The 13771-nt window shown below is 47.2% G+C and overlaps 1 protein-coding gene and 1 long non-coding RNA gene across 2 annotated transcripts in view; one reads left to right on the top strand and one right to left on the bottom strand.

Moving 5' to 3' along the window:
• Positions 1–833: 833 nt before the first annotated feature.
• LOC135819923 (hemicentin-1-like) overlaps positions 834–13771 on the bottom strand; it is a 20001-nt gene continuing 7063 nt past the window's right edge. Inside the window, exons 7-10 of the mRNA XM_065333223.1 lie at positions 13716–13771; positions 12498–12611; positions 10426–10598; positions 834–4481 (exon numbers count right to left, since the gene is read on the bottom strand). The exon at positions 13716–13771 is cut by the window's right edge and continues 178 nt beyond it. Of these exons, the coding sequence (XP_065189295.1) occupies positions 3681–4481; positions 10426–10598; positions 12498–12611; positions 13716–13771 (1144 nt within the window). The 3' untranslated portion in view covers positions 834–3680. The remainder of the gene's footprint in view (positions 4482–10425; positions 10599–12497; positions 12612–13715) is intronic.
• LOC135819924 (uncharacterized) lies at positions 5379–6408 on the top strand. The gene is made up of 2 exons (XR_010554011.1): positions 5379–5542; positions 6026–6408. It is a non-coding gene; the product is annotated as an uncharacterized LOC135819924 (long non-coding RNA).

Genomic DNA, 13771 nt, shown 5'->3' with positions numbered 1-13771 from the left:
TACTGTAAAAAAAAGAAAAAAGAAAATTATCGTGTCCGTTCCCGAAGGGAACTCACGACGGCCGCTAACACCCGGTAAACCGTAGCGGCAGATGCAGGACGGTACTGTAGCATGAAGCCGGTGGTGGTGACAAACGATAAATTTGCTTGCAAGCGGATTTCCCAGAAGCCCTGAAAGCCCTGAAAGCTCTGAAACGCTCTTCAAACTTGTTTTGAATTGCTTTGACGTAGACGTGAATATAGCAAGTAGTGATCTGGGAAGCCAAACGCCGAAAAGAGTGCAGTTATTGCATTTCACAAAATGTTGAGAACCGTCTGAAGCTCCACTGAGCCAAGGCATGTTGTTATTGTTGTTGCTGCTGTTGACTTTCATTTTCCTTCACCAATTGCACCGGCATGATTGCCTTCTCACCGTCCCATAGGTCCATATGTCCTGTTCTCGCAGGCAAATGAATTTTTACTGTTAACATGCATTTCCTGATGTAAGACGGCTTGCACAGTTCAATACACCCAGCCATGTGCGCACGGACAGTCTTCACCAAGGCCTGCAAGGTAACCGTACTTTCCCGGGTGCAATCCCCCCCCCCCCCACCCACACATACACCCTGGTTAATCACCCCCGCCCTCAGGTTTCCATCACTCAACACAATCCTGTAATAGCACTACCACAAGTAGTATGCGTCGGATGTTACATGTAGCACGGAGCTGGCTTACCGAGCCAACGACACAATGGGCGCTTTCGATTACACGCACTTCGGTCAATTCAAGAATTAGTTATTGTTGATCTGTCCCTCCAGAAACTTGCGGAGACATTTCGGAAATATCGCGGAAAAAGTTGCGAGGTAAAATGCCACAAATTGCGGGGAATATTGCGGATTTTGTCAAATATTGCGGGATTATTCTGGTAAAATTGCGGAAATTGCGGCCGATTTGGTACTTGTACTGTAGTGGTGTACGATGTACGAGTCGTACAGCATAAATCATGCATGACAAAACAGAACGTGTGCTGCGCTGACTGTGTTCAACTGCCTGACAGGAGCTTGCAAGACAGCTTTCCTCCATCCTCGGACAACACTCGACGCGAGCCTTATTTTGTGACTTGTCAGCCGCTGATTTGCCTAGAAATTTCTCCATTCTGGTGTCGATCTCACAAGTAAACTACTGACGAGCTTCAAGAACTAAACAACATCGAAGAAAGACTCGAATATCACGGTTGCTTTTCGAAATATCGCGGTGCTTTTCAAGTATCAAGGACAGTTTTCAACAATAACGCGGATGATTTTTCAAATATCGCGGATATCACGGACTTTTGTTCAAATTGTGGAAAACAACGCGGGCGCGGAATCGCAAGTTCCTGGAGGGACAGGTTGATGCACAGTTCGATTACACAAAAAGTGACAAATTCCGTCGTTAGAATTAATTTTATCCAATTCCGTCGAATCCATCAATTCTAAAGAGAAGGCGGAATTTCTCTAATTCTGGCGCCAGAATTGCACTGTGGGTGTGTTACCGGTTTGGTCATGACTCAAGCGCGCGAAGAGCCTCCCTGGCCGGCGTGTGCGCGATGCTAGGTCCACGTGCGTGCGATCGATTGCGAGGGTGTACGTGATCTCTTTTTGGGATTCATCAATTTCGTTTGTGATATGACATGAATAAAATCGTTGTGAATTCCAGTCGTTCGTTTGCAAGGCCGGAATACGCTCATTCTGGTCATTCCAGAATTTAAAAACCAGTTCCAGAATTGTGTAAACGTGTAATCGAAAGCGCCCATTGTGGCCGATGCTGGCACCATACCGTGGCCAATCGGGCACAACATGTACAAAATGGAACAGGGAGAAATGCATCATTCATTTCAAGCACTGCAGCGCAAGTAGGCCATATTCACAGTCCTCCTCTAGCCACCCAAAAGCAAACACACGCACACAGCTTCAGTGAGCACACCGTATAAATCCATAACACATCTAGCTAGGCTTGGTCGGTTCTGCGCAGGATAGTGCTGGAACAAAGCCGGGAATAATCCCACAGCACATCCCAGCATGCCAGCATAATCAGTGACTCCCCCAGGATAGTCAATTTTCAAATTTCCGGCGTCAACCTGGTCGTTTCTGCGGAAAACCGCAGGAATTATTCCGCCATTGAAAGAACATGACAGTGATTTCCGTTCCCCTTTCATCTTTTCTTCTTCCTCCCCTCTATTACCGCCATGGCCGGCTATCGCCCACATCACCTTTTCATTGGCTAGTGCCACGTGATTGTGAATAAATAAATACATTTCGCCCTTCCCAGGTGTCTCCCTTGGCAATGAGGTGGACATTTTAAACGTGGAAAAAAGGAAGCAAGAAAAGGATTTTGTGGTATCACCAAGGATACAGGCACGCATTTGCTGCATCCCATGCACATGATACAAAGTCGAGAAAAAACACAAACTCGGGGGAAAAAGCCTGTCGAAATATAGAGAAACGCTGCAAAGAATTGGAGGTAAACTCTTGAATACATGGCACAACGCCTGCTTTTAACAAGGTAGCCAGAGAATTGGCATTTCCCAAGGAAAAAAAGTGCTCGAAACTAATTCTACTTCGCGCCGATCACGTGACATTCACACTGTATCATGCAACCTCAACCCTTATCAACATGACCTTGATAGTAGGTCACATGACCTCAACGTCAGGTCACGACGTGACTTTAGCCGTGGGAGAAAACACACAGACATATAGTGTGGCCACGACTGGTCTCCAACAATGGCAGAATTTTTACCGTAAGGCCGTAAACACCGTAACGTCTGAATGAAGCGTTTCAACATCATCCCACACATGCACTGGGCACTCGTAATGCAGTGCCCACAGACAGTGGGATTGGGGTTTGGAGGTTAAAAAAAGGTGGTGGGGGGGGGGGGCTGTGTGCGGTACAAGTTAAAAAAAAAGATGAAGTTAAAAACATGCCCTTGGGCGGTTCAGAGAAGTCTAAAATAGTTTAAAATATATGGCGCCAAAATATTTTGCAATGTGCACCGTGGAGCATGCGATGGCTTCCGGACACCCGTGAATATAACGTGTACAATTCCAGTGAGGCGATCAGCGTTCAGCATTGACACCTCGTTTTAACTTACAAGTACGCAGTTCTATTGACCGGTTTACAAAGCACCAGCGCTAATTTTTCTTAACACAGCAGTGAGTTCATACTCGGATGGAGAGTCAAGGATTAAAAAGTAAAGTCTCTCTTGACAGCAACAGTGAGTAGAAGTGATAGCATAGAAAAGTATTTTTTAAAAATATTGAGAAATACTAACACTGAATAGTACATGTACGCAGAGGCATGATCAGACTGCAGTGCAGCTGGCATTCGGAGTGGAAAACAGCATGTGAAACGAGCGTCGCGCGTCGACATCTGCGCCTCTTTCCCAAGTACCCATACACGCACACACCGATACACCGGTACACGCATACATGCATACACCGATACACCGGTACACACATACACACCCACGTACATGTAGTCGCTGTTAGACGAAAACGCAGTTGGGTTCCGGAGTGCGTAAAAAGCATGAGCTACGAGCGTCCCGTGTAGACAAGCTCGTCTCTTCCCCATGCACCGATACACCCACACATCCATACACCCACACATCCATACACCCATACACCCTTTCGTACACGTCCACACGTCCACACGCCCACACACCCACATCTAATCATCGGCATTGCTGTCGATCACCTTAGGCATAGAGTTGCCCCCTGGCACCTCGTCGTATAGTACATCGCTAAAAAGGTTACTACGGTCGCGGTGACAGCGCGCATCTTTAATATCAATAGTGGAGTATTCGGAGTCGTACAACGTTTCGTCATTCGTGGCGCTGTACACCATGGGGGACAACGACGGCACGGAGACTATGCTGTCTAGACGGGCATGATCACTCGTAGTGCTGTACATCACAGAGGACAACGGCACGGATACTTCGTTGCCTAAACAGGCACGATCATCCTCCAGGCCGTGGCCAGCTGCTGTTGGCGGTGTTTTCGGCACACTAGCAGAGTCTAGGCACCGATCCATGCGGGGGTTCGATGCTGAGTTTGTGTGCCCACCGCCAGCACTGCTGCTGCTGCTGCTCAACATGGACAGGATGCTGTGTGTGGACAGACACTTGGCGACGGCGTTGTCATGACACGGCAAGCTCTGCAAGCTATGCGCCGCACGCGGCGAACCAGGCGGAGGGTTTTCGCTGTCACCAGTACTCTGGTTACTCGCAGCAGCGGCGGCGGTCCGTTTAGGTACACTGTATCTACCGGCTAGCCGGTACAGCGCAGGCAGGCTATTCTGTGAACAGGCAGAGAGTTCATCCCTGGAGCCATGCTGCCGAACGACCACACTGAGATCATCGCACCCGTGCAGTGACGATGACGACTGATCACAGCAGTCATGGCCTATTATGGTCAGGTGCGGACTGGCCATGCTCATCGACGAATGTGGCAGTTCCGACACCATCTTGCACTGCGCAGCGTAAGAACACGTACACACATACACACACGGACACACACACACTCATGCATGCACATACTCACGCACGCTCGCAAGCACACACGCACACATGATTGAGCAAGGAAGTGTGTACCTAGATTTGTTTGCATGATTGCTTAGAAAAGTATGACATCATGCAACAGGGGGGATTATGACATCATTTGTTGCATCTCTGGTTTTGATGTCGTTCAGCAGTGGGTTATGACCACATCCAGCTGTGGGTTATGACCTCATTCAGCAATTAGTTATCAATTAGCTTTTCACATCATTCAGCAGTGGGTTATGACATCATTCAGCAGTGGGTTATGACATCATTCAGCAGTGGGTTTTGATGTCGTTCTGCAGTGGTTTTATAAAAATCATTCAGCAGTGGGTTATGACCTCATCCAGCAGTGTGTTAAACCATCGTTCAGCAATGAGTTATCAAGTAACTTAAAGGGAAACTGAACGCCAAAAATAAGTATGTCTTATCCGAAGGAGAATTGGGCACTGATTCCGATGAGCTATGTCTCGAGCCGATCAGAGAAGAGGAACTGTGTCAAATTTCATAAATAACACCTCCCATATTTGGAAATTGGCCTTGATGACGTGCGTACTGCTTAGCTGTCACCATGCTGTGCATGTTCAGCAGTGTAATTGAATGGAAGAAACCAATTACTTTGGTGTTTTGCAGCTCTGTTTCGTTCCCTGACGGTAACCAAATCTAGATGTAGGAATCTGTTGAGCAGGAGAGTGACACATGTCTTCCCGAAGGCTGTCCAGGCTGCAGTGGTGATGAAGAAGACACGATCATCACCCCGAGATCGATCGTAGCGAATTGGAAAACTCATGGTGAATTTGCTTCCACTCCAAGGCAATGTCGAGGTATGAAGGGTGCTTGTACTGCCTTCCAAAGTGAAGAGGAGATGAACATGGCTTTGCATAGCTGTTGTTCTATGCCAACTTACCTACTCTTGCTGGTACCGTAGTGGCATATTGCAAATTTCGTGGACGAACAACTCTAGTCACTAGTGGCTAGTGAGCAACACTAACAGGTGAGATTTTTCAATTCGACAAAAAATGTTTTTGTTTGAGAACTGACAGTGGCAGTCATTAGACTCAGTAGGTGTCTCTCTGCTGCTTCTTTCCCTTCATCGGTAGGGTTGTGCTTGAAGTAAAAATAAATAGAAAATGTGGAACAAAAATCTGATCATGTAATTCGAATTTGAACTTCAAAGTATGTGTACATCAAATCACAAAAATGACTGTCAAGGTGGTGCTGTGCATTGAAAAAGACTGGGAGCTGGCAGCAATGGAAAGGGTAGAAACGAAACCAGTAATGCAGAGTATTCATAAGGTAGAGGGAGATAAAAACGGGAGAGGAGTAGTGAGCACTTCAGTTTGAAGTAGTGTCAATAGACAGCATCGTGTTGCATACGTTGTGAATATTGTGTGAATCTAATAATTGTCACGAAATTGATATCCAAAATTATTATCCCCTGAGTAGTATTATGGTGTTCTCCTGTGTTTACATGCAGAGCCTTGACGTTGCTGGACAAGCGACAATATAAATTACATAAACATGTAGCTCGTGATGTGGGATGACTGCCGTATCGCATTGCCAACGCAAACCCATCCTGTGTCAGTGCAGCCATCCAGCAACTTGAACTCCCCGGACCAGATGCCGCTGCAGCTGAACACCATGCCGATGGAAAGCCAGGAGTTGATAACGAAGCATTCTGGTCTGCACAGTACAAGGCAAAGAACAATTATGAATTATAATGCATTGTAATCTTTCCCACACTTCTTTGTAAAAACAAACAAACAGTGCCATTATCACAACACTTGATCAAGCATCTTGATGGAGGTATTTTCCATTGTGCTGGCTCAGCATCTGCACCAGGAAGACCATGTACACTTACACGTATCTTGTGTGTGTGTGTGTTCGTGCGTGTGTGTTTGTGTATCTGTATGTGCACACGTGTGTGTGTGGGGGGGGGGGACGCACATGTGTATGGGTAGGAATGTGTGTGTGTGTGGGGGGGGGTACACGCACATGTGTATGGATGTGCGCGCTGCATGCGTGTGTCTGTGGGATGGGATGGGGGTGCACGCACATGTGTACATGTGTGTGCGCAATACAGCATGTGTGTATGTGTTCGTTGAACACAGGGTGTACTCCTGATTACATAAACTTCGTGATCATTGTGATTTCATGTGCTTTGAAGTTGAACTGTGCAATACATGTACTGATGCTTGATTAGATTTATGTTCCACATGTTCTATTTTATTTTATTTTACTTCAACCACTTATACTATTCAAGCACAACCCTACCAATGAAGGGAAAGAAGCAGCAAAGACACCTACTGAGTCTAATGACTGCCACTGTCAGTTCTCAAACAAAAACATTTTTTGTCGAATTGAAAAATCTCACCTGTTAGTGTTGCTCACTAGCCACTAGTGACTAGAGTTGTTCGTCCACGAAATTTGCAATATGCCACTACGGTACCAGCAAGAGTAGGTAAGTTGGCATAGAACAACAGCTATGCAAAGCCATGTTCATCTCCTCTTCACTTTGGAAGGCAGTACAAGCACCCTTCATACCTCGACATTGCCTTGGAGTGGAAGCAAATTCACCATGAGTTTTCCAATTCGCTACGATCGATCTCGGGGTGATGATCGTGTCTTCTTCATCACCACTGCAGCCTGGACAGCCTTCGGGAAGACAGGTGTCACTCTCCTGCTCAACAGATTCCTACATCTAGATTTGGTTACCGTCAGGGAACGAAACAGAGCTGCAAAACACCAAAGTAATTGTTTTCTTCCATTCAATTACACTGCTGAACATGCACAGCATGGTGACAGCTAAGCAGTACGCACGTCATCAAGGCCAATTTCCAAATATGGGAGGTGTTATTTATGAAATTTGACACAGTTCCTCTTCTCTGATCCGCTCGAGACATAGCTCATCGGAATCAGTGCCCAATTCTCCTTCGGATAAGCCATACTTATTTTTGGCGTTCAGTTTCCCTTTAACACATCATTCATTAGTGGGTTATGACATCATTCTGCAGTGAGTATTACATCATTCATTAGTGGGTTATGACATCATTCTGCAGTGAGTATTACATCATTCTGCAGTGAGTATTACATCATTCTGCAGTGAGTATTACATCATTCAATAGCGGGATTATTCATGATGGCAGCCAGGCGCACTCAAGCCAGGAAGATAACATGTTGCAGCATACCTTGTCTCAGGGGCCTGCGCAGATTTTTAAAACGCCAAACGGCTTCCCTCTCATTGTGTGACGACACGTCGGCAAAGGAACAGTATGTTCCAGTCTCTGTCAATGTGAGTAGGCCGGTCACAGTGAGCAAAGGCAACAGAATAGGTCTAACTCGGAGGTGAGGACGATGAGGATGTCCTCCCCCGAGGGTGAAGACCCCAAGGCACTGCAGTGCGTGAAACTGCTTCACAATTACAAATATTGACTTGCCAGGTAACTCCTGAGACAAGGAATCGTGTGCTGTGTCATATTCCTTTTTTGGGTACCCCGCCCCCCTCCAATTAGAGCAGTGGGTATTACAACATGCTAGCCAGCTATTACATCATCCTAGCTTGGCATGATATTATGCTAGCTGAGCATTACATCATGCTAGCTGGGCATTACATCACGTTAGCTGGCATTAGATCATACTGACTGGTTACTATTATGTCATACTAGCTGGGCATTACATCATGTTAGCTGGGGCATTACATCATGTATTGTTAGTGGGGTACTACACGATGGGAGATGGGAAATACGTCACGTTTCGACCACATTGTCTTTGACCAGGATTATGGTTGGTCTGGTCGACTCACCTCCATTTGCTGCTTGATCCAGTTGACGGTGCTGGCACTCCCAAGGGTGCTGGCACTCCCAATGGTGCTGGCACTCCCAAGGGTGCTGGCATTCCCAATGGTGCTGGCATTCCCAAGGGTGCTGGCATTCCCAAGGGTGCTGGCACTCCCAAGGGTGCTGGCACTCCCAAGGGTGCTGGCACTCCCAATGGTGCTGGCACTCCCAGTGGTGCTGGCACTCCCAAGGGTGCTGGCACTCCCAAGGGTGCAGCGGAAAACAAAGTCTGACTGAGTCCCACGCGAACCACCAAAAATTACTTTCCTTTCAGTCGAGCACGGCATTGTGCTAATTGAATATTATCACAATTATAGTCAGACCTCGCTTAACCGCACACATTCGTTTTTCCACAAAAATATCCGAATAGGCGAGGGAACCAGATAATCGAACACACATACTGTATGCATGCATGACATATGCTGTAAATCGGTAACGAACGATTTTCTATCCAGATAAAAGAGGACCGGATAAGCGGGGTCTGACTGTAGTGCTAATTGAATATCATTACATCATGATAGTGGACGGAAAAGAGAACAAGATAAATACGCTATGATTATCACAAATGCTAGTTGAGTATTACATCATGCTGGTTGAATAGTACATGTTATCTGGGTATTACATCATTCTACGTTGGGTATTACATCATTCTAAAAGGGTATTACATCATTCTAAAAGGGTATTACATCATTATAATAGGGTATTACATCATTCTAGCTGGGTATTGCATCATTCTAGCTGGGTATTGCATCATTCTAGCTGGGTGTTACATCATTCTAATCAGGTATTACATCATTCTAGCTGGGTGTTACATTATTCTAATTGACTATTACATCATTCTAATCGGGTATTACACCATTCTAGCTGGGTATTACATCATTCTAGCTGGGTATTACATCATTCTAATCGGGTATTACATCATTCTAATCGGGTATTACATCATTCTAATCGGGTATTACATCATTCTAGCTGGGTATTACATCAGAATAGTTGGTGGACATCACGTCATTGTAGTGGAGTGGCACAGCATGCTTTCAGGGTGTTCTACTTAGCCTGTCAAACCCTGTTTATAGGGTTTTCAGCCGCGCGTTCTATCTTGTGCTCTCTTGAGAGCCCACTTGGCTGCTATGGCAACTAGACGCCTGTGCCCACATACGTAGAATGTACGAAGGGTTCTCTTGCTGAAGACCGTGACAATTTTGTTGCTATTTTCTTCGAGTACGGTTAGTTTTAGTGCAGCGCTGTCGTAAAAAATTCTAGGCCCTATATCTAGGGTTTGATTTTTCACGATGGAGGAAGAGCAACTTGAGTTAGTGGAGACGAACTCGGGCGATGAGAATGTTCCTGGCGACCTGGTGTCGACTCAGGATGATGATGTTGATGTTCCAGCAGCGCCGGATGCTCCTGAAGAAGAAGGCGAAGCATCAACAGCGGCTGTCGCAGCTGCCACTCCCGCCATTGCCGTTTCTGCATCAGCTGATCCACACGTGGGTCGGAAGCAGCAAATGCGGCGACACTCGCGCACTTCGTAGGTGCGCTCCTGCTAACATCAATGGCAATGCAGTGAAAATATCAAAAAAACCCAAATGAAACTGTGTGTATTGTGTGCCCAGTTGTGAGGACTGATCAAACCCTTTCTTTAGGGGTCCTAACCCTATTATAGGGTCTTTATGTGTAGCGTTATGTCAAACCCTATATCTAGGGTTTCCTGGTGACAGGCTAAGAGATTCAAGTGGGGTTGCCATTACTGGCATCAGAGAGATCAAGACTTACTACCATAGATTGAGAGTAACTGCGGCTTTGAGTATTCACTACATAGATTCCCATTACGCAAAGCTGTTCAAAAATCATGATAGGAAGAGACTATGGAGTACCAGTGCAGTGGCAGGTCACAGCAGATCTACTAAGGTCTATAACTACGCACAGTGCAACACGATACAACAGACGTGTGCTGCTATCTAAATTAGTCAGCTTATATCAACAATGGAGTGGGTACTCCCGGGGTGGCAGTATCTACAGCCGCAACATTTTGACCTCCTACCTCTTTCCCAGTGCCAGTTTGTTTTTTCAATCTGTAGGCCAGAAACGCGACGAGCAGACCGAAGACAAAACCGCCTGTCGCTATGCCTGACGCTCCGCCGTAGATCAATGCTTGCTGCTTTGCGCTGCTATCTGCCTGGGTTACACGGGAGTCCATGTCAGATGTAGGTAGTACTGCCAGCACACGTATGCCAGTATCGGGTGCAGCCGCCATGGCAAAGGGGTACAAGGTGGATAGAAACATGAAGGAGCAACATGTCCAGGGGGGTGGGGTGGGGGCAAAGAGGCAGGGGTGAGGGGTAGGAACAAGAGAGGGAAGGGAGGGGGGGGGGGAGCAAGGGAGCAAGTGATCAGGGGTGATGAAAGGACCAAGACCCGGAAAAGAGGATTGCAGGGGAGGGCATCAGGGACAAGGGAAGAATTATAGGGGGGGGGGGGTGCGTACAAGGGACGAGGAAAGTTATCAGGGGACCAGGGGTGAGGAGAGGGTTATACGGGCAGGGCAAGGAGCAAGGTCAGAAACCGGCGGGGACAACACACAGGGAAGGCACACCGATTCAGTAGGGAGTGGGGAGGTGAGAAGGAGTGGATGACAAGAGATTTACAAGGAGGGTGCCACCACAAGCAGTGTACAGGGAGGTGCAGGCGATCACGTGAGGCCGGTAAGGACGATGAGAGAGGGTAAGGACGATGAGAGGGGGTAGATGCAGAAACAGGAGAGTGGGTGAGGGTCAGGACGATTAGAGAAAGGATAGAAGCAAAAACAGGAGTGGAAAGCAGGATTAGTACTACATTAACGGAACATAACAGGCCCGCCGGAACCGGCCCGGTTGGTCAGGTTATCACCGGACCAACTTTGTGGCCACCAACATGTGTTTACTACTGAGGAAGGATAATTTCCCTAATTTCCCTAATTTCCCTAATTTCCCTAATTTCCCTAATTTCCCTAATTTCCCTAATTTCCCTGCCCTATCACAAACAAACTGTATGAAAGACTATGGTACGACCGGACCAATTGATAACTGCTTCCGGCGGTCCTGCATATCCATTTAGTATGGCACTTTCCAAACTTTACACCTCACACTGAGCGGACCGGCCAGTGTAACGAGTGCAAGACAATCCTACTCGGAAAGGCCGACAAATAAATATCCGTGCCCTCGTGTGGCCGGAGCTTTTTGCAGAGTTCTGACAGATCCTTGAACCCAGATAACGAATGAGCGTTAGACCCGTGCTCATACTAAAGTGCGATTGGTCTCCAGTGGATGTAGCTGGTTAGTACCGTTATGCTAGGGGAAATCCCACCCAAAGTGTACCCATGATCAAACACACTTACTGCATGGCATGATCAAACAGTGACCAACATGTCTTGATAAACAGTGACCACCAGTATGCCATAAACAAACACACTTACCGGCGCAGAGTGTAGGCAAGAGATGGCGGTGGGAGTAAGACAGAAGGAGTGCTCCTGGCACGGGTGTGACACAGCTATTCATGGCATGGCAGGGCTCCTGGCATGGTGGTGACGTGATGTGTGACAGTGACGGCGGCGGTAGTGGTGGTGGTGGTAGTGGTGGTGGTGGGGGTGGAACATGGCAGCCAGCGACTACCCAGACACAGTGGCAGTTGCAGTGGGAAATGATTGACGGTGGCGCATGAAAATAAAACAAAACTTCGGCAGAGTTTCTTTTTTCGCAGCACGCCTGACCTCCAAGAAGACACCGCTGCACTGCTACTTCAGACCAGAAGTGACCAGCTCCACTCAGAGCAATAGTCATAGCAGGGAGTGGTATTGCGGTAAAAAGAAGGACAGACCACTATGGTCAATGGCAGCATATGGTGAACTTCAGCCACGAGTGAAAAAGGCCCAGCATGGCTGTGCACGATGAACCGAGAGGTGTGACAAAATACCGCAACTGTGAAAGAGAGTGTGGCTGAAGTAGGAGACAGAGTGATTGTGAGTACCTCAATGGATGGAAAAGCAGAACGACGCAAAGACAGAGAGACAAGGAGACAGGAGGACAGATGGACAAAAACAGAGAGAGAGTGAGAGTGAGAGAGACAGAGAAGCCATACCTGATGTGTTTGATGACGTGGATGACCCAACATTTCCACCAGTGTCAGTCGTGGAAAGGAAGAACTCACATCGCGTTGACGCACCATTGAAACTGGCCTCACACGCGTATAATGCTGAGCAACAAGAGTGTCAGCAGAGTGACAGATGAAGAAAGAGAAAATACAGAAGAGAGAGAGAGAGAGAGAGAGAGAGAGAGAGAGAGAGAGAGAGAGAGAGAGAGAGAGAGAGAGAGAGAGAGTGAGAGAGAAAGAGTGAGAGAGAAAGAGAGAGAGAGAGAGAGAGAGAGAGAGAGAGAGAGAGAGAGAGAGAGAGAGAGAGAGAGAGAGAGAGAGAGAGAGAGAGAGAGAGAGAGAGAGAGAGAGAGAGAGAGAGAGAGAGAGAGCGAGAGCGAGCGAGAGCGAGAGCGAGAGAGAGAGAGAGAGAGAGAGAGAGAGAGAGAGAGAGAGAGAGAGAGAGAGAGAGAGAGAGAGAGAAAGAGAGAGAGAGAGAGAGAGAGAGAGAGAGAGAGAGAGAGTGAGAGAGAGAGAGGGAGGGAAACAGACAGACAAGCAGACAGAGAAAAGTTAGTTGGTGACCATAAGCAGGGGCGTTGCACACGGAACGGTCACTACGGTATTGACCGTACCACTATTTGCCCCAAGTACCCCGTGGATCAATAAAATGCACTGATTTGGGCTCTAAATTTCCAAACTGGTCTCCTCAGCCACGCCTCTCTCACCAGTAAATTGTACTTTCGAAGGCTGACCGTACCACACTAAATTACCTTCCGACGCCCCTGATAAGGTTGACAAACTACACTCTGTTCTTCTTATAAATAAATCCTTGCCTCTCCAACCGAGTCTAACAATTCACATACTGTAAAACATGTAATTTTAGGTGCATTAAAATTTCGGTGGCAGGGACCTGCCAGGTTTCAGGTGTAATTTAGAATTAGGTGACCAGCGTTCCCTTCACATACAGTTCATGCTCTAGTGCCTTTTAGGTGTAATTTAAATTTAGGTGCCTGGTTTCTCTACCGAAATCACCGAAATTAAAGTTACACCGAAAGTTACATGTTTTACAGTACATGAGAGTGACAGCGCCATTTCACAGAGAGATAGAACTGATCATGAACGAATAAGCATATCGGCCAACACAGGTCACACCACACAGCAACAGCAACAGCAGCAGCAGCAGCAGCGCAAACCTACACACGTCGCTACCACAATATTCCTCACCATGATCACCAGCCACTGGTTCTGCGATGGATAGCGTGGCAGTGTGCAGATCGGCA

This window comes from Sycon ciliatum, chromosome 6 (genome assembly GCF_964019385.1).
Source record: "Sycon ciliatum chromosome 6, ocSycCili1.1, whole genome shotgun sequence".
Classification (NCBI taxonomy): domain Eukaryota; kingdom Metazoa; phylum Porifera; class Calcarea; order Leucosolenida; family Sycettidae; genus Sycon; species Sycon ciliatum.
Note: the sequence above shows the minus strand (reverse complement) of the source record. Positions and strands in the feature narration are given on the sequence as shown.